General features: G+C 44.1%; 1 protein-coding gene across 2 annotated transcripts in view; it reads right to left on the bottom strand.

The window, feature by feature from the left end:
* LOC137377090 (probable E3 ubiquitin-protein ligase HERC3) overlaps positions 1 to 20,935 on the bottom strand; it is a 78,115-nt gene that overhangs the window by 21,551 nt on the left and 35,629 nt on the right. For both annotated transcript variants that reach the window (XM_068046390.1, XM_068046380.1), the window contains exons 13-17: positions 18,872 to 19,064; positions 17,084 to 17,241; positions 11,442 to 11,528; positions 4,081 to 4,173; positions 2,721 to 3,980 (exon numbers count right to left, since the gene is read on the bottom strand). In XM_068046390.1, coding sequence (XP_067902491.1) covers positions 2,721 to 3,980; positions 4,081 to 4,173; positions 11,442 to 11,528; positions 17,084 to 17,241; positions 18,872 to 19,064 — 1,791 coding nt within the window. The remainder of the gene's footprint in view (positions 1 to 2,720; positions 3,981 to 4,080; positions 4,174 to 11,441; positions 11,529 to 17,083; positions 17,242 to 18,871; positions 19,065 to 20,935) is intronic.

Genomic DNA, 20,935 nt, shown 5'->3' with positions numbered 1-20,935 from the left:
GGGCAGAAGAACTCTCCTGTTTTGCTTCTAAATAGCACCATGGGATCGTTTATGTTCACGTGGAATAGAAGACGGGGCTTCAGTTTAACATCTCACCTGAAAGACAGGCACTTTCAACAGTGCAGCACTCCCTCAGTAGGTATGATAGCCTGAATTTTGTGCTCAAGTCTCTGGAGTAGGACTTAAACTCAGCCTTCTGAGTCAGAGGCAAGAGTGATACCCACTAAGCCACAACACCTTTGGCGGGGTTATCCTTGCAAATCTTGTTTTCCCTTTCATAAATGCCTCAATATCCTTTTTATAACATGGAGATCAGAACTGTGCACAGTACTCCAAGTGGGGTCAAAACCAAGTTAGGAGAGAAAAATCAGGGAGCGTTTTTCCATTAAGGGGAAACCATCTAAATCAACTTAAGAGGCAACAAGATCTATTTATGAAGAGAGCTGGGATGTGAAGTGAAGATTGATAGTAGTTTGAGATCAATTAAAAAAGGACTGGCTTGTTGAGCCAAATCATTTTGTTCCTCATTTTTTTTTATTCGTTCCTAGGATGTGGGCATCCCTGGCAAGGCCAGCATTTATTGCCCATCCCTAATTGCCCTTGAGAAGGTAGTGGTGAGCTGCCTTCTTGAACCGCTGCAGTCCATGTGTGGTAGGTACACCCACAGTGCTGTTAGGAAGGGAGTTCCAGGACTTTGACCCAGCAACAGTGAAGCAACGGCGATATAGTTCCAAGTCAGGATGGTGTGTGACTTGGAGGGGAACTTGCAGGTGGTGGTGTTCCCATGCGTCTTCTGCCCCTGTCCTTCTAGGTGGTGGAGGTCACGGGTTTGGAAAGTGCTGTCGAAGGAGCCTTGGTGAGTTGCTGCAGTGCACCTTGTAGATGGTACACACTGCTGCCACTGCGTCGGTGGTGAAGGAGGTGAATGTTTGTGGATGGTGTGCCAATCAAGCAGGCTGCATTGTCCTGGATGGTGTTGAGCTTCCCGAGTGTTGTTGGAGCTGCACCCATCCGGGCAAGTAGAGAGTATTCCATCACACTCCTGACTTGTGCCTTGTAGATGGTGGATAGGGTTTGGGGGTGTCAGGAGGCGAGTTACTTGCTGCACGATTCCTAGCCTCTGACCTGCTCTTGTAGCCATGGTATTTATGGGGCTACTCCAGTTCAGTTTCTGGTCAATGGGATGTTCCTTTGCACTAGGTACAACGCCAACCAACAGAGAGATTTCCCCCCTGATTCCCATTGACTCCAGTTTTGCTAGGGCTCCTTGATGCCATACTCAGTCAACTGCTGCCTTGACGTCAAGGGCAGTCACTCTCACCTCACCTCTGGAGTTCAGCTCTTTTAGAGTCATAGAGTGATAAAGCGCAGAAACAGGCCCTTTGGCCCATCGTGTCCACGCTGGCCATCAAGCACCTATCTATTCTAATCCCATTTTCCAGCACTTGGCCCATTGCGTTGTATGCTATGGCATTTTAAGTGCTCATCTAAATACTTCTTAAATGCTGTGAGGGTTCCTGCCTCTACCACCTCTTCAGGCAGTGTGTTCCAGATTCCAACTACTCTCTGGGTGAAAAAATGTTTCCTCAAATCCCCTCTAAACCTCCTGCGTCTTACCTTAAATCTACGCCCCCTGGTTATTGACACCTCTGCTAAGGGAAAAAGTTTCTTCCTATCTACCCTATCAATGCCCCTCATAATTTTGTATCCCTCAATCAGGTCCCCCCACCACCCCCATCCCCCATCCCCCATCCCCCAGCCTTCTCTGCTCTAAGGAAAATAACCCCAGCCTATCCAGTCTCTCTGCATTGCTGAAATGCTCCAGCCCAAGCAACATCCTGATGAGTCTCCTCTGCACCCTCTCCAGTGCAATCACATCCTTCCTATAGTGTGGCGACCAGAACTGTATACAGTACTGCAGCTCTGGCCTAATAGCATTTTATACAGCTCCATCATAACCTCCCTGCTCTTATTATCTATGCCTCGACTAATAAAGGCAAATATCCCATATGCCTTCCTAACCACCTTATCTAACTGTGCTGCTGCCTTCAGTGATCTATGGACAAGTACATCAAGGTCACACTGACCCTCTGTACTTCCTAGGATCCTACCATCCATTGTATATTCCCTTGTTTTGCTAGTCCTCCCAAAATGCATCACCTCACACTTCTCAGGATTAAATTCCATTTGCCACTGCTCCGCCCATCTTACCAGCCCATCTATATCGTCCTGTAATCGAAGGCTTTCCTCCTCACTATTTATGACACCACCAATTTTCATGTCATCTGTGAACTAACTGATCATACCTCCTTTTGTCCATGTTTGAACCAAGGCTGTGATGAGGTCAGGAGTTGAGAGGCCCTGGCGAAACCCAAACTGAGCATCAGTGAGCAGGTTATTGCTAAGCAAGTGTCACTTGATAGCACTGTCTTAGCAATAACCTGCTCACTGACGCTCAATTTGGGTTCCTCAAGGGCCTAATGGTTCTTATGTTTTTACTTTAAGCAAAACAGAGAGAGAAAGCAAGAGAGAGAGAGAGAGAGAGAGAGAGAAAGAAATTAACTAGTCATTTCTGTCTTGTCACTTCCTCAGGATATCCAAAAAATTACTTTGAAGTGTAATCACTGTTGTTATGTAGGCAAACAGAGAAGCCAATATATGCACAGCAGGAACTCACAATCTGTAGTGAGAATGCCAATTTTCTCAACAGGTAATTCTACCTTAAATTTACCACGCAGGTTGCTGTCATTACAGTAACTTAATTGTACCAAGGTGTCTCGAAGGATTAGATTTCTGTCGATATGTAGAAAGCATCCAAGAATATTTTCATCTATCCAGTTCAAACAGTCAGAATCAAACAATTCATCAAAATCAAAACTATTATCAGTGTTCAAAATATTAAAATTCTCAGTAGAGACATTAATGCTGCCATTAGGGGCATCAGTGTTCCCAGTGGACACATCAATCATCCCATCAGCAGCATCAATTATCGTAGTAGAAAATTCAAGGCTCCCAATAGAGGAAATGTTCCCAGTAGAGGCATCAATGTTCCCATTAGAGGCAGTGTTCCCAGTAGAGGCATCAGTGATCCCAGTAGAGGCATCAGTGATCCCAGTAGAGGCATCAGTGATCCCAGAAGCGGCAATGTTTCCAGTAGAAACATCAGTGATACCAGCAGATACATGAATGTTCCCATTAGGGGCACCAATGCTCCCAACAGTGACATCAATGTTTCCAGTAAAAGTATCAGTGATCCCAGTAGAGGCATCAATATTCCCATTAGAGGCACCAATGTTCCCAGTAGTGGCACCAATATTTCGAGTAGAAGCATCAGTGTTCCCAGTACAGGCAACGTTCCCATTAGGGGTACCAATGTTCCCAGTAGATACATCAATATTCCCAGTAGTGGCATCAAAGTTTCCAGTAGAAGCATCAATTATCCCAGTAGAGGCATCAATGTCCCCATTAGGGGCACCAACATTCCCAGTAGTGGCATCAATGTTTCCAGTAAAAACATCAGTGATCCTAGTACAATTATCAATGTTGCCATGAGTGGCACCAATGTTCGCAGTAGGTGCTCCAATGTTCCCAGTAGTGGCATCAATATTTCCAGTAGAAGCATCTATGCTCCCAGTAGAGGCACCAATGTTTCCAGTGGATGCATCAGTATTCCCAGTAGATATATCAATGTTCCCAGTAGAAGGATCAGTAATCCCAGTAGAGGCATCAACGTTGTCATTAGGGGCATTAGTGTTCTCAGTAGAGACATCAGTGTTCCCAATAGAGGCATCAATATTTCCATTAGGAGCATCAATGTTCCCAGTAATGACAGTAATGCTCCCAGTAGAAGCATCAGTGATCCCAGTAGAGTTATCAATGTTCGCATAAAGGGCACCAATGTTCAGAGCAGTTTGATTATTGATCGCAATAAAGTTCCAATTGTTGCCAAAAGTCATATTTTCATCAATGATTTTTCCTCCCTTGAAGAAATAAGGTAATATTAGAAAAATGTTTTACAAAACAATCGCACTAAAAGACTATCAATTTGCCATAAACCAAGACTATTACTATAATACTTACTTGAAATCGCAGGTGGGAGAGTATTACGAAAATTTTAATTTTGGTTTCCATATTGAAGATGCAGGAGTAAGGAATTAATCGTAACAATTCTCTCTGCGCAAAAAAACATGAATTTAACAATTCAGCTTTACATTTGATAATGAAGGTCTATTAATCTTAGAATAACTGCTTTTAAAATTATTATTGTAAACCTTCCTTGAACACAGACCTGCTCTATCTTAGTGCCACAAACAATTGGTATCTATTGTTGGGATAATTCCTTCCTTATCTTTTTAACAGATTCCAGAAGCTAAGAGACAGTAATATGTTTGAGAATTAACTTCATGTATTCACGTTTCAAAACATTAATCTTAAAACTTCATACAGAATTGTACACGTTTAGTCCTAAATGTCTAAAACCATCTGTGCAGGGAACTGCTAATGGAAAACCAGGACCATGGCTTATCCAAACCTATACACATTACCTCATCTTGACGGTGAGCAAAAGTTCTTACTGAGTGAAATGTAGCATCTCATTTTGTGGTCTAGTCCCTGCTGACCCTTAGAGCTTTGAACAGATCGCTAGACAGGGATGAGGGGCCCCATGTCTTGTCACTCTGTACCAGTGATACTTTCTATCCATCAATTTCCTGAGCCATAGCTTTGTTGTACAAATCTTTGGTTATATACTCATCAGACCTCTTTCCTATCCTGAGTGGCGTGAAACAGGGCTGTGTTCTCGTACCTACACTGTTTGGGATCTTCTCCCTGCTGCTCTCACATGCATCCAAGTTCTCAGAAGAAGGAATTTTCCTCCACACAAGATCAGGGGGCAGGTTGTTCAACCTTGCCCATCTAAAAGCGAAGACCAAAGTACGGAAAGTCCTCATCAGGGAACTCCTCTTTGCTGACGATGCTGCATTAACATCCCACACTGAAGAGTGTCTGCAGAGACTCATCAACAGGTTTGCGGCTGCCTGCAATGAATTTGGCCTAACCATCAGCCTCAAGAAAACGAACATCATGGGACAGGACGTCAGAAATGCCCCATCTTTCAATATCGGCGACCACACTCTGGAAGTGGTTGAAGAGTTCACCTACCTAGGCTCAACTATCACCAGTAACCTGTCTCTCGATGCAGAATTAAACAAGTGCATGGGAAAGGCTTCCACTGCTATTTCCAGACTGGCCAAGAGAGTGTGGGAAAATGGCACACTGACACTGAACACAAAAGTCCAAGTGTATCAAGCCTGTGTCCTCAGAACCTTGCTCTACGGCAGCGAGGCCTGGACAACGTATGTCAGCCAAGAGCAACATCTCAATTCATTCCATCTTCGCTGCCTCCGGAGAATCCTTGGCATCAGGTGGCAGGACCGTATCTCCAACACTCGAGACAGCCAACACCCCCAGCATATACACCCTACTGAGCCAGCGGCGCTTGAGATGGCTTGGCCATGTGAGCCACATGGAAGATGGCAGGATCCCCCAGGACACATTGTACAGTGAGCTCGTCACTGGTAACAGACCCACCGGCCGTCCATGTCTCCGCTTCAAAGACATCTGCAAACGCGACATGAAGTCCTGTGACATTGATCACAAGTCGTGGGAGTCAGTTGCCAGTGATCGCCAGAGCTGGCAGGCAGCCATAAAGGCGGGGCTAAAGTGTGGCGAGTCGAAGAGACTTAGCAGTTGGCAGGAAAAAAGACAGAAGCACAAGGGGAGAGCCAACTGTGTAACATCCCCGACAACCAATTTTATCTGCAGCACCTGTGGAAGAGGCTGTCACTCTAGAATTGGCCTTTATAGCCACTCCAGGCGCTTACCCATTGTCTCTCGAGACAAGCAGGCCAAAGAAGAAGATACTATAGTAAAAGGTGCCTATTGTCTTTTTATATTGCAACAATCTTTTCTCATACAATCCACTCTGCTGTGACCAAAAGCCTGTGTTTTAGTTTGATGTTATCCAAATAGTTTAGTTAGTTAATAATTTATATGTGTCTATCCTTAGAGTACAACGCCTTCTCCCTGAAATTCATCCTCTCCAACGTTATCAGCATAATTGAGTGGAAAAAACAGAAGCAAACAGTTTCAATCAGTTTTTCAATATTAGCTGTTCGTTCCAGTCCTGGCATAATTTTCAAAGTGGTCATTGTATGAAACGTAACAATTTTCAGGCGAATGGGAAATTCTTTACCCAGCATCCATAGCGGCAGAGAAACTACTCTATCCCTGGTACAGGGTCATGTGCGCATTCAATCTCAGAAATAGAGTGGTTTCTCAGTCGCTATGTATGCTGATTATAGAGTTTGCTCTTCCACAAAAACCTGCTGCCACCTCTCACTGACCGGCTTGCACTGCCCGCAGGAATTTGGGAGGGTGGGAGGAGACAGAGAGAAAACTCCAGGGATTCCGATCATGTGACAGTTCCAGATACTGTAGCTTTGTAACAGGCTATTTTAATTTATAAATATTACTTGGTGCACTGAAGGCTGTGCATAGTCTGTGATTTGCAAGCGTCCGTCACTTCAGAGTACCTCTTGTATATTTTACCATGTAAGTTATTTTGGTCTCTCAATAAGTGTTTTTTTTGGGGAGTGTCTGCACAGATCTCACTGTATATGCAAGAAATAGTACTTTTGTTGTGTTTTGTATTGATAAACAGAGTTGAAGGGTATGTCAGTAATTCTCCAACAATAATCCTCTTTTACAAGCTGTCAGATAAGGAAGAGGAGGAGATCATTTTAGAATTTAGAATTTAGAATTTAGAACATTACAGCGCAGTACAGGCCCTTCGGCCCTCGATGTTGCGCCGACCTGTGAAACCATCTGACCTACACTATTCCATTTTCATCCATGTGTCTATCCAATGTCCACTTAAATGCCCTCAAAGTTGGCGACTCTACTACTGCTGCAGGCAGGGCGTTCCACGCCCTTACTACTCTCTGAGTAAAGAAACTACCTCTCACATCTGTCCGATATCTATCACCCCTCAACTTGAAGCTATGTCCCCTTGTGTTTGCCATCACCATCCGAGGAAAAAGACGCTCACTATCCACCCTATCTAACCCTCTGATTATCTTATATGTCTCTATTAAGTCACCTCTCCTCCTCCTTCTCTCCAACGAAAACAACCTCAAGTCCCTCAGCCTTTCCTCGTAAGACCTTCCCTCCATACCAGGCAACATCCTAGTAAATCTCCTCTGCACCCTTTCCATAGCTTCCACATCCTTCCTATAATGCGGTGACCAGAACTGCACGCAATACTCCAGGTGCGGTCTCACCAGAGTTTTGTACAGCTGCAGCATGACCTCGTGGCTCCGAAACTCGACCCCCCTACTAATAAAAGCTAACACACCATATGCCTTCTTAACAGCCCTATTAACCTGGTGAGCAACCTTCAGGGATTTATGTACCTGGACACCAAGATCTCTCTGTTCATCTACACTACCAAGAATCCTCCCATTAGCCCAGTACTCTGCATTCCTGTTACTCCTTCCAAAGTGAATCACCTCACACTTTTCCGCATTAAACTCCATTTGCCATCTCTCAGCCCAGCTCTGCAGCCTATCTATGTCTCTCTGTACCCGACAACATCCTTCGGCACTATCCACAACTCCACCGACCTTAGTGTCATCTGCAAATTTACTAACCCACCCTTCTACACCCTCTTCCAGGTCATTTATAAAAATGACAAACATTTAGCCCCTGGAGCTTGTTCTTCCAGTTAATGAGGTCACAGCTGACCTGCAATCTAACTCCATATTCTCTCCTTTGCTCCATATCCCTTAATACCTTTGGTTAACATGTTCGGCATTAATTAAAGATAACATGTTGCCATGTTATCATCATGTTAGCGAGTGGGAACTATAAATGGTACAAAACGCAACAGCTCCCTGGGATTTGAACTTCCAGCTTCAACCAGTATAAATTGATTAGAACTACAATTTTACAACCTAGCTAATGAGTCCTCCTGTGTATATTTGTTTGTACTTTCCTGGTCACTGGCTGCCCTCTTTCTACCAGTAATCATACATCACTACATGACCTATCTCAGGGTCACTGTATGCAGTGGGTTGTGTAATATGAATAAAAAACATTAAACTGACGTCTCGTTTTTTTTTCTTCGTTTTTGAGCTTGTTTTAAGGGGTCTGCACTATCCTGTAAAGTCGCAATGTGGATTTAGCCAATTCAGGGGCAAAAACCTAACACCCTCTGCCAATCGTGAATTCATACGGTTCCAATTTTAACTGCAGGTGAGTTTTGGGTGGGTGGGTCTCGTCCATTGCTGCAGATATCATGACTGTGACACAAGTTAGGTGGCAAGTTGGACTCTGGGGGGTGGTCTTGCATTTGGCTGTTGAGGGGGGTGGCAGTGGGTGAGGAAGAGACCGAGGCAAGGAAAGCCTAAGCTTTCATCATAGAAGAACATTCCTGCTCCACCTGGCCCCACAAGTGAAAGAGAAACACTTGAGTTGATCCCCTTCTGACCTACTTCAGCCTGGCAGTAAAATTGCTGTTGTTTCCCCACTCAGGCCTGAGTTAAAATTGCAGTCAGATCCTGAGAACATCACTGGGACCCGACATGCATATGTAAATAAGGAACCTGTTGAATTTGGACCTGCCGCTTGCTCAGGGTATAAATCATGGTCAGTGGGATCCTGAAAGCTCCAGACTGGGGGGTAGGTAATTCCTAAACCTCTCCAAAATAAAAACAGAAAGTGCTGGAAATATGCAGCAGGTCAGGCAGCATCAGTGGAGAGAGGAGCAGAGTTAACGGGCTCAATTTTATTAGCGCGTCGCACATCTCGGGGGGGCTCATTTAAATTGAGGGGGGGGGGTGGAGTGGCAGCCCCCGATGACGTAGAGGGGCTGTCCGCTCCGTACCCGGCAATGGCGTCCAGCACCACCGCGCAGGCGACGGTACCATTTTTAAAGGGTTTAGAGGCATTTGCAATTAGAATTTTTAAAGAGAAATGAATGTTAACTCATTTGAAAAAAATAATCAAAAGCTGGAGCTCCTATCATAATGCCCCCATGGTTGTTTTATATATCAATGTGCCAAACAATACATTTTTTCCCACCCCGAACTTGCCCCCCCAACCTCATCACATTTGCCCGTCAATCCCTTCCCACCATCTCCAAAGCTAATAAATATGTTTTCCCCGCTCCCCCCAACCCTGATAATTTCAGTCCTCCCCCCCCTCCTCACCAGTGTCTTGCCTCGGATCTCCAGATGGAGTTCTGAAGGTGCGCAGGTTGTGATTGATGGCCGTAAAATCGGCTTTCGATGGCTGCTGGGACCAGGTAAGTTGATTAGCATCTTATCTTAATTAAGTTCAATATTTCAATGAAGGCTGAGGCCTCGCCGCCACTGGTAAAATGCAGTGGGGCCTTCTCGGCGTCGGGGGTCTTGGTGGGCTGGTCCCACAAGTATTTTATGGGCCCCCCCCCCCACTCCATGACCCCCGACGTCGAGGGGCTGATAAAATTCAGCCCAACATTTCAGGTCTGTGACCTTTCATCAGAACTGGCAAAGGTTAGAAAAGAATTAGCATTTTAAGCAAGTGAAGCGGGGTGGGGGTAGAGGGATGGTTTGGTGGTGTTATGACCAGGTGGGCAATGTGTTTTGGGGTCTCTTGCTGTCTTCACCTGGTCTTATTGTAACAGGATTTAATTTTAAACACACTGTGTTTTGAGCTCCCCCTTTCGTGAATCCTTGTTCACAGTTTCCAATTATAAGGCAAAGAACTGAGCACACACAGGCTTTCTTTGGTTTGAAGCAGAAGGATGAAACTTATTAAACCTTAAACCTAGACTCTAATACAGTTCTGTATTAAAGTATAGTACAGTACTGACCACCTGCAGGCGCTTACCCATTGTCTCCCGAGACAAGGAGGCCAAAGAAGAAGAAGAAATACAGTTCACACTTACGGATATACACGCACCCACGTTTGCATGCACACGCGATATAAACATGCAAAATAGGGACAGAAAAGAGCAGAAGAAAAGATAAGGAGAACAGTTTGAGGCAATATCTTGTTACTGGTTTCTCGAGTTCGCTGTAGTCCTTGATTGAAGGTATGGTCTTGCATTGCATTAGGGCCCAGTATTAGTCTTAATCCTTGTTCACATAGAAAATCTTTCTCTCTTTTATTTTCACAAGATTCAGTTCCGTGAGAAGAGATGAAGGCAGGCAGACAGGAGAGGCTGTAATTCTTGCTTCAGTTCCTGGAGAGGTGTTTACTCCATGAGTACACAGCTTTGTCTCAGTTCAAATCCCTTTGATGAGAGTTCAATTTTAAAAAAACTCCCAGGTTGCCCTGCAGGTTAGTCATGTGACTAGTTCCTTATATGGAACAGCCTCTTCCCATCCTTGGTTGGAGAGTCAAATTTCTCTGTCACAGCCAGTTAGCAATGTGACGAAAACTGGTCTGACCACTTCTGTGTATTGGAGAAGCACCTGCTGGATCCCTGTTGTTTCAATATTGTCTGTTACTATGGAAATGTCTTTCTGGTCAGGGCTTTCAATTTTAAGTTTTAATGTTCATGTGGCAAAATAATGTGTGCCTCAGTCTTGGCAGGCGGGGTTTGCCTGACAGGTGAGGAAGAGAACAAAAGGGAAGGTGTGTGATCGGGCAGAGGGCAGGAGAGATTAAATAACAAAGATGTCATGGGACAAAAGGCAACGAGTGTGTTAATGCTTGTAGTGAAAGACAAAGCATTAGTCCAGAGAGAGTGTTAATGGCAGAATAATGAACAGCTTCAACTACAAGAAAAACAGGCAGATGGTTAAAAAAAATGCAAAGTGACTCCTGACAATGCAGCCCTGTGCCCACGTCATCAGAGCGCTCCCAGCTTTGCACATGTGCAGAACGGCCTCTTGCTGTCAGTATGGTGCTGTGCATGCACAGCCTACGTCAGCACCCAGCTTGCCAGGACTAATTCGTGCATTTCTCCCCCCTCGGCCACTTACTCCCCGCTTTATCCCCTCCCCCCCTGACATGTGGGCCACTCTCTTGCGGCCTCACTGCTTCTTCCCCTCTGCTCTGCCTCTGCTACCTGCTCCCTCCCACTTCTGCTCCCCACTCCATCAGTCAGAGATGGAGAAACTGGGAGAATGGGATGGAGTCCTTACAGGAAACAGGGTGGGAGGAAGTGTAACCTCTCTCTTCCTTTAGAATGCTCCTTACAAACTATCTCTTTAACTAAGCTTTTGGTCACCTCATCTAATATCTCCTTATGTGACTCAGCACCAAATTTTGTTTGATAATGTTCGTTGCTAGACTTTACCATATTAAAGGTGCTATTTAAATGCAGGTTGTCATTGTGGTCCTAAAGATGGGAACCAGGCAAATATTGTTCATTAATTTTCTGAACTTACACAGGATATCCGAGTATCACCAAAGACCTCTGCTGGAGGTATGTAGAAATTGTTCTCCTGGATTTGAAAACTTGTGGAGGAATTTATCTGTGGACAGAAATGATTGAAACATAAATTGCTACAATATTTTTATGTTGTTCATATTTTAAATATGCTTTGCTGTTTGTGGGATCTTGCTGTGTGCAAATCTACATTACATCAGTGACAACACTTCAAAAAGTGTCAGTTCCGATGAAGGGTCACTGACCCGAAACGTTAACTCTGCTTCTCTTTCCACAGATGCTGCCAGACCTGCTGAGTGATTCCAGCATTTCTTGTTTTTATTTCAAAAAGTACTTTGTTGGCCATGAAGCACTTTGGTAGGTTGTGAAAGGGGTGATACAAATACAAGTTCTTTCTTCCCTAACATTGTGGTGTTGGGGTTGGGTTGGGGTGTGAGCGAGATTCACACGGAGTTAAGCTGGGATCGTGCTGTCAATCCTGCAGGAGCTTACTGGGTCAGTCGGCTGGCATTTTATTAGTAGGGGCCCGGTGGGCATCATTCCCCAAAGATACATCTCATACATCTGCCTTTTCCATGCCTTTGGAAACTGCAGAGCCCAGCAGTTATACAGTAAATGGAAAAGTCCTGGGGAAAATTGATGTACAGAGAGATTTGGGTGTTCAGGTCCATTGTTCCCTGAAGGTGGCAACGCAGGTCAATAGAGTGGTCAAGAAGGCATACGGCATGCTTTCCTTCATCGGATGGGGTATTGAGTACAAGGGTTGGCAGGTCATGTTACAGTTGTATAAGACTTTGGTTCGGCCACATTTGGAATACTGCGTGCAGTTCTGGTCGCCACATTACCAAAAGGATGTGGATGCTTTGGAGAGGGTGCAGAGGAGGTTCACCAGGATGTTGCCTGGTATGGAGGGCGCTAGCTATGAAGAGAGGTTGAGCAGATTAGGATTATTTTCATTAGAAAGACGGAGGTTGAGGGGGGACCTGATTGAGGTGTACAAAATCATGAGAGGTATAGACAGGGTGGATAGCAAGAAGCTTTTTCCCAGAGTGGGGGATTCAATTACTAGGGGTCACGCGTTCAAAGTGAGAGGGGCAAAGTTTAGGGGGGATATGCGTGGAAAGTTCTTTACGCAGAGGGTGGTGGGTGCCTGGAACGCGTTGCCAGCGGAGGTGGTAGACGCGGGCACGATAGCGTCTTTTAAGATGTATCTTGACAGATACATGAATGGGCAGGAAGCAAAGAGATACAGACCCTTAGAAAATAGGCGACATGTTTAGATAGAGGATATGGATCGGCGCAGGCTTGGAGGGCCGAAGGGCCTGTTCCTGTGCTGTAATTTTCTTTGTTCTTTTCTTTGTTCTTAGCTGGAATGGGTGGTACCCAGGGCTACTCCTGTCAATTCAGCCTCTTGGTGCAAGGGATTGAAAGCAGCACTTCTTTAAAGAGAAATTTGCCCCATCTTTATGGGGTTCCAGCTGCTTCTCTAACTTTGAACCTCCCTCACTAAGTCCTTTGTGTCACAGAGAAGTGAGAACTCCCAATATAGAGATTCCCGGTCTCAGATCCCAATTCCTTGACATGACTGGCTTTGTAAGAGCTGGGTGAAGACAACGATCCTAACAAGGCCAAGAGGAAAATCCCCAATTAAGTCAAGACCCGTTGTATCAAAGATGTGGCAAGTGAAGTCCAAACTCTAGGGGCCATAAATTTAAGGTGGTTACTAATAAATCCAATAGAGAATTCAGGAGAAACCTCTTTCCCTTGAGAGTGGTGAGAATGGGGCACTCACTACCACGTGGAGTAGCTGAGGCTAATAGTTTAGATGCATCCAAGGGAAAGCTGGATAAACGCATGAGGGAGAAAGGAGCAGAAGGAAATGTGAATAGCATGAGATGAAGTAGGGGAGGGAGAAGGCTCATATGGAGTTTAAACACTGGCATAGACCAGTTGGGATGAATGGCCTGTTGCAATGTAAAGTCGTTGTAAATTCTATTTATCTAGATTTTGACCTTTTCCCAAGCTGTTCTGGATTCCACTGGAACAATGGAAGATATTGTAGGAATAGCCTTGAGTCTGCAAGGGCACAGCACTATGGACCCATAAAATCCAGCGCCTGACTACAATTAAGCAACCCAGTCCACTTCTGACCCCAGACTACATTCAAGCTCCCCTTCGTCTCATGTGAGGGAATTGGCTCAGTTTTCTTTTTAAGCTTCCAGAGTATTTCTCTGCCCTGGATGCCCATAATAGAACTTATCTGAGTTTCCAGCCCTGTAAATTAATCAGCAGATAATCTGGCGGGTTCCATTATGGGCGTGCAATCCTCCACGCCTGATTTTCCTCCGTGTGTTGGGTGTACATTAACTAATACACATTCGGTGAAATAAGTGAAACCTCTGGCCCCATGTTTTCTTGGATTAAAGCATTATTTCCCCGGTGCAACGATTTGTTCAGTAACTGATGCCACATTCACAAACAGAAAGTTACATAGAACTTACAGCATAGAACAGGCTATGCGGACAAACACATCTATGCCAGTGTTTTGTTTTCATTCATTCACAGAATGTTGGACATCGTTGGCAAGACCAGCATTTATTGCCCAGCAGAAGGTGCTGGTGAGCCATCTTTCTTGAATGCAACTGAGTGGCTTGCTAGACCATTTCAGGGGACAGTTAAGAGTCAACCATATTGCTTTAGGTCCAGAGTCACACATAGACCAAACTGGGTAAGGACGGCAGATTTCCTTCCCTGAAGGGCATGACTGAGCCAGATGGGTTTTTACAACAATTCAGTAGCTTCATAGACAGCATTATAGAAACTAGGTTTTCATTCCAGATTTGTTTAATTGACTGAATTTAGATTTCCCAAATGCCATGGGATTTGAGCTCATATCTCCAGAATTATTAGCACAGACTTCAGGCTCACTAGTAACATAACCACGATACCACTATACCATTTATGCTCCACATGATTCTCCTCCCACCCGACTTCATCTAATCCTATCAGCACATCCTTCTATTCCTTTCTCCATCATGTGTTTAGAATGTAAGTTTCTTCTCAACTGTTGAATATTTACAGATGTTGCTCTAAAGTTACCCTTTTTCCCGAAGGAGCCCAGGGGCTAATGGAGTGAATTTACTTTTTGAGCTTGATGAAAAATCCAAAATATCTCAGATTTGTGAATGAGATTCCAGGTAGTTAAGAACATAAGAACCAGGAGCAGGAGTAGGCCCTATGGCCATCGAGCCTGCTCTGCCATTCAATAAGATTATGGCTGATCTTCTCCCTCAACTCAGGGTATTGGGGGTAATATGTTGGCATGGATTGAGGATTGCTTAACTCACAGAAGACAGAGAGTTGGGGTCAATGGGTCTTTTTCAGGTTGGAAAGCCATAACTAGTGGGGTGCCACAAGGATCGGTCCTAGGGCCTCTATTATTTATTATCTATAATAATGACCTGGAGGAAGGGACAGAGTGTAATGTATCCAAATTTGCTGACGATACAAAAATAGGTGGGAAGGCATGTTGTGATGAGGACACAAAGAATCTGCAAAGGGATACAGATAGGTTAAGCGAGTGGGCAAAAACTTGGCAGGTGGAGTTCAATGTGGGAATGTGTGAGGTCATCCACTTTGGTAGGAAGAATAAAAAGGCAGAATATTATTTAGATGGAGAAAGACTACAAAATACTGCAGTACAGAGGGATCTGGGTGTTCTTGTACGTGAAACACAAAAAGTTAGCATGCAGGTGCAGCAAGTAATTAGGAAGGCAAATGGAATTTTGGCCTTTATTGCCAAGGGGTTAGAGTTTAAAAATAGGGAAGTCTTGTTACAACTGTACAGGGTGTTGGTGAGGCCACACCTGGAGTACTGTGTACAGTTTTAGTCCCCGTATTTAAGGAAGGATATACTAGCACTGGAGGCAGTTCAGAAAAGGTTCACTAGGCTGATTCCTGGGATGAAGGAGTTGTCTTATCAAGAACGGATAAACAGGTTAGGCCTTTATTCATTGGAGTTTAGAAGAATAAGAGGTAATCTTATTGAAACATATAAGATTTTAAGGGGGCTTGACAGGGTATATGTTGAGAATATGTGGGGGAATCTCGAACTAGGGGACATAATTACAAAATAAGGGGTCACACATTTAAAACTGAGATGCGAAGGAATTTCTTCCCTCAGAGGGTAGTGAATCTCTGGAATTCTCTGCCTCAGAGAGTTGTGGAGGCTAGGTCACTAAATGTATTTAAGGAGGAGGTAGATAGATTTTTGAAATCTCGGGGAGTCGAAGGTTATGCGGAGCAGGCCCGAAAGAGGAGTTGAGGCCTGGGACAGATCAGCCATGATCTTATTGAATGGCGGGGCAGGCTTGAGGGGCTGAATGGCCTACTCCCGTTCCTATTTCCTATGTTCTTATAACTCCACTTTCCTGTCCTATCCCCATATTGCTTGATTCCTTTAGTACCCAAAAATCTATCAATCTCAGTTTTGAGTGATGGAGCATCCACAGCTCTCTGGGGTAGAAATTTCCAAAGATTCGCAATCCTTTGAGTGAAGAAATGTCTCCTTATCTCAATCCTAAATGACTGACCCTTTATCCCGAGACGATGATCCCTAGTTCTAGACTCACCAGCAAGGGGAAAACAGTCTCTCAACGTCTAATCACTTCAATATTTTTATATTTAAGGATACAGTAGCATAGTGGTTATATTACTGGACTAGTAATCTAGTGGTCTGGAATAATAAACCTGACAGTTCAATCCCACCAGGACAGTTTGGGAAATTAAATTCAGTTAATTAAATAAATCTGGAATAAAAAGTGTTCCCATTTTTTTGTTAAACTTTGAGAATTTGTGTTTTAACACTGAAGGATTCCATACAGATACTGGAACTTTGTTTTTTTTTTAAAGGCGAGCTGAAAGCCTAAGTTTTTTTTTATTCCTTCTATTCTTTGTAACAGCTGTAAACAAAAATCCATTTTTTCCCGGTTAACCAGTTGTGTATGTATGTGTGTGTGCTAGGACTAGGATAAATAAGGGGCTTTAATATTTGAATTTGTGTGTGTATGTTTTACTTCATTATTGGTTAAGACTTGGTTGACAATAAACTGATAAATGTTGTTGTTTATTAAAGAACCCTGGTTGGTGTGTTTTATTCTGGGGACAAGTAGAGTAGATGATTGATTGTTTCAGTAAGTGGGAAAATCTAAATATATGTTGTGACCTGTGGAGAAGTGGGACTGAATTAACAGTGCACACCTCATGGTGACCATGAAACATCTGGATTGTTGTAAAAACCCATTCGGTTCACTAATATCCTTTAGGAAAGAAATCAACTGTCCTTATCTTGTCTGGCCCATATGTGCTGCAGACCCACAGAAATGTTGTTGACTCTTAACTGCCCTCTGAAATAATTTAACAAGCCACTCAGTTGCATCACGATTGTGATGAAAATCTATGACCCACGTGGACTGCAGCGGTTCAAGAAGGCAGCTCACCACCTGGTTCTCAAGGGCAAATAGGGATGGGCAATAAATGCTGACCTTGCCAGTGATGCCCACATCCCACAAATACACAAAAAAAGAAAAACATTTCAACAAACACAGATGAAGTCAGGACACTTACCACAGTCAAGCTTACCTTGTAAAGTCTTTGCAAAATATCTAGACAATTGCACAGTTCATTAGGAAATTCCCTTTGCTCACTAGAAGTCTCTTGAAGAAGTCTGTAAGATGCACTTTTATACATTGTCACAAGTTTCTTGAAGAAAAATTCGTTGAGGTTGCTCCACCAAGATTCTGATTAATAGATGAGGGAGAAGCAAAAAAAAAGACACATGTTGATTTACCAGGATCTGAAGAATTATCCAAATCACTGGAGCAGTAATTTGCTTTATTTATTACTGGATATTCCGAATTTATTTTTTCTGGTTGAATTTTGTTCTTGTCAAGATAATGCCAATGCTGGAGAATGGAATTTTTGACGAAGTTTTGCAGCCAAAATCAGTATCAAGCTCTGTAGAACTTAGGAGACTGATATTGAAAGTTGCTGAAGCCATCAAATTGAGGAGAGGGTGGGTGGAAAAAATTGATGAAGACTGCAGGAGGATATAGCAGGATGGGCGAATGTAATTCAAATTTTAAAAAAAATGTGGGGTAATTTCAGCTTACATATGTTTGGGAAGTAAACTGTCAGAATGTATCACCCACACAAATGCAAATCACTGTGGATGCTGGAAATCTGAAATAAAAACAAGGAAATGCTGGAAATACTCAGCATCTGTGGATAGAGAAATAGACTTAATGTTTCAGTTGATGACCTTGCATCAGAACTCCAAAAAGAAATTTGTCACCCACCCATGTGAGACTTGAAATCCAGCCAAAGAAGACAGGAGAATTCCTGGCTCTTCTTTGAAAAGATAACATGGGATCTTCTGCACCCCCAACAGTGCAGCACTCCTACAGTACTGCACTGAGGTGTCAGCTTGGAGATTATGTGCTGGAGTGGGGCTTAGACCCACAACCACTTGACTCAGAAACAGGGGTGTGGCCTACTGACAAAACACAACATTTTTTGAAAGAAAAATGTCAAAGGGTATAGGGAAAAGGGCAAGTGGATAGTTCTTTCAAAGATCCAGCACAGGGGTGATGGGCCCAATGGTCCCCTTCTGTGCTATAAAACACTATGGCATGGATGTTACCAGGGGCAGATTACACAGGCTGGGAGAAGGAGTTTTGGATGGGAAACCTGGAAGTCTGGGTATCCTCACATACTGTTGAATTTTTGTCCATCTTTTGGCCCTGAGAGATTTCCAGCCCAGAAGTCAGCCTGATTGACAGGCTTGGCTTCTAATCGAGCAGGGAGCACTCCAGAGCAAGCTGCAAGGCCAGGTCGGTCTGATCCATGATCCGGGGGGTATGTCCAATCTTGGGGGAAGGCATCCCTGACCCAGGGGACCTTAGTCTCAGTGGGTCTGATCCTCCTGACTCATAAGCACTGCTCGTCTCTCTGAAGCTGTCCTCACCTCCCTTCAGCTGCCAGGTTAAATCAGAGGCTGCCAGAGAAACAAAAGGGAAGGCCTGTGCTAGTGTGGAGAGCAGGAGTGATTGAATGGCAAAAGGGACAATTGTGCATGTCAGAAATGGGTGATAATGGGCCAAGTAAAAAAACAGATGAGTTGAGAGTAGCTGTAAAAAACCCGGTCCTTGCTTCTAAACTGTTAAATCTCGAACTTCCTCCAGATCTGATGAAAAGTCATCGACCTGAAACGTTAACTTTGTTTTTTTTCACTGCAGATGCCACCTGATCTGCTGAGCATTTTCCAGCATTTTCTGCTTTTATTTCAGATTTCCGGCATCTGCAGTATTTTGCGTTAGAATAAGATCTGTGATTGTGGGGTTTTTGCAGGATAATTTCTGTAGCTCTTACCGAGGATTTCCAGTTGGCTTCCCTCAAGTGATACAATAGCTGCACTCAGAAGGCTTGTAAGCTTCACCATGTTGCTTTGTTCAGTCAGGACACCTATCAGCTCTGGCAGAACCAGACAGACTCGAAGAGCTTCCACACCAGCAGGAGACACAGATAATGAAGGGATCAAATTATTTTCTACTGCATTAGTTACCTAGTGGAGAAAAAAAACATTGGAGTGTGACTAATTCATAATCAACAACAACTTATATTTATATTGCACCTTTGATGTAATAAAACGTCCCTCAGCGCATCACAGGAGGGTCATCAGACACAATTTGGCACTGAGCCACATAAAGACATATTAGGACAGATAAAAGGCCAAAACTTGAGGAATGTAGAGCACTCGGATGGTTGTAGGTCTGTGGGGTTAATCTATAATAGGTACAGAATTTCTTTCAGGATTCCAGTGTTTTGAATTTGTGGGTTTTCAACACAGAACCCTTTTTATACCAATAGCCAAACCTATATAAATTCAGGCATCTAGTTGGCAGTAGTTGGCAGGAAAAAAGACAGAGGCGCAAGGGGAGAGCCAACTGTGCAACAGCCCCAACAAACAAATTTCTCTGCAGCACCTGTGGAAGAGCCTGTCACTCCAGAATTGGCCTTTATAGCCACTCCAGGCGCTGCTTCACAAACCACTGACCACCTCCAGGCGCGTATCCATTGTCTCTCGAGATAAGGAGGCCCAAAAGAAAAGAATATAAATTCAGGAATGGTACATTACGTAGGATTACATAAAATTACACAGAATATAGAGCATAAAGGGCCATTCGTACCAACCAGTCCATTTATGCTCCACTCAAGCCTCCTCCCATCCTTCCTCATTTAGCTCGAATACTTTATTCCCTTCTCCCCTTATGCGAATCTGGCCTCCCCTTAAATGTATCTATCCTATTCGCTTCAGCCAATCCCTGTGGTAGTGAGTTCCACATTCTCACCACTGTCTGGATAAAGAAGTTTTTTGCTGAATTCCCTGTTGGATTTATTGGTGACTATCTATATTGATGGCCCCTAGATTTACTCTTCCCCACAAGTGGAAACATTTTCTGTGTCGACTCTATCAAAACTTTCCATAATTTTAAAGACCTCAACTTTTTCACTCCTCAACTTTCTCTGTTTGAAGGAAAAGTGAGCCATCCTGTTCATCCTTTTACGATAGGCAGAACCTAACATTTCTGATATCATCTTTACAAATCTTTTTTGGCATCTGCTCCAGTGCCTCTACATCCTTTTTACAATACAGCGATGAGAACTGCACACAGTACTCTAAGGGATGGAGTTTAAACTCCGTTAGAAGGTGTTTTTTTTGGCGGGGTTGAGGGTGGGGTCAGGAGAATCACCACGGAGTTGTCCGCCAAGGATCCTGACACCGTAATGTTGGTTTCTTGGAGGCAGCGAAGTTCCGTGGCAGGACCTCCGCCGCAAAACGATGGGATCCTAATTTAAATCTGTTCCATACTGATTTGCATAAATTTGTATCTAATCCGCCGCGGTTCTACCAGGCGTTCGCAATCTTCTGCATGACGTGCGGCACATTCCCATCTTTGAAAAGCAAGCGCCACAGAGGCGGGAGTCATCAGTGCTTGCAAAGGTTAGGTAAGTTATCTGTTGTTATCTTGTGGAATTTTTTTTTCACAATGCAGAATGCCGCTGAGCTCAATCTGCAGATGTGAGGGAAGGTTGGAATTCTGCAAGTGGATACTTTTGCGGGGGGGGGGGGGGAGGAGGAAACTCTGCAATCCAACATCATGTGACGTCATTCATGGTGTTGCCAATGCCGCCCCCACCATTGATTGAGGGGGGACGGCCGCAGTCATTATGGTAAATGGCCGCCCACCACGTAATCAAAACGGCGCGGCCACTAACCTCACAGGTGGGACTGCTGCCATTTTGCACACCCACCACTGCTCTCAATGGCGGGATAATAAAATCCAGCTGTAAGTGTGGTCTAACCAAGGTTCAATATAGGTTTAGCATAACTTCTCCACTTTTCAATTCTATCCCTCTCGAAATAAAACCTCG

The sequence above is a fragment of the Heterodontus francisci genome, chromosome 1 (genome assembly GCF_036365525.1).
Source record: "Heterodontus francisci isolate sHetFra1 chromosome 1, sHetFra1.hap1, whole genome shotgun sequence".
In the NCBI taxonomy this organism is placed as follows: Eukaryota; Metazoa; Chordata; class Chondrichthyes; order Heterodontiformes; family Heterodontidae; genus Heterodontus; species Heterodontus francisci.
Note: the sequence above shows the minus strand (reverse complement) of the source record. Positions and strands in the feature narration are given on the sequence as shown.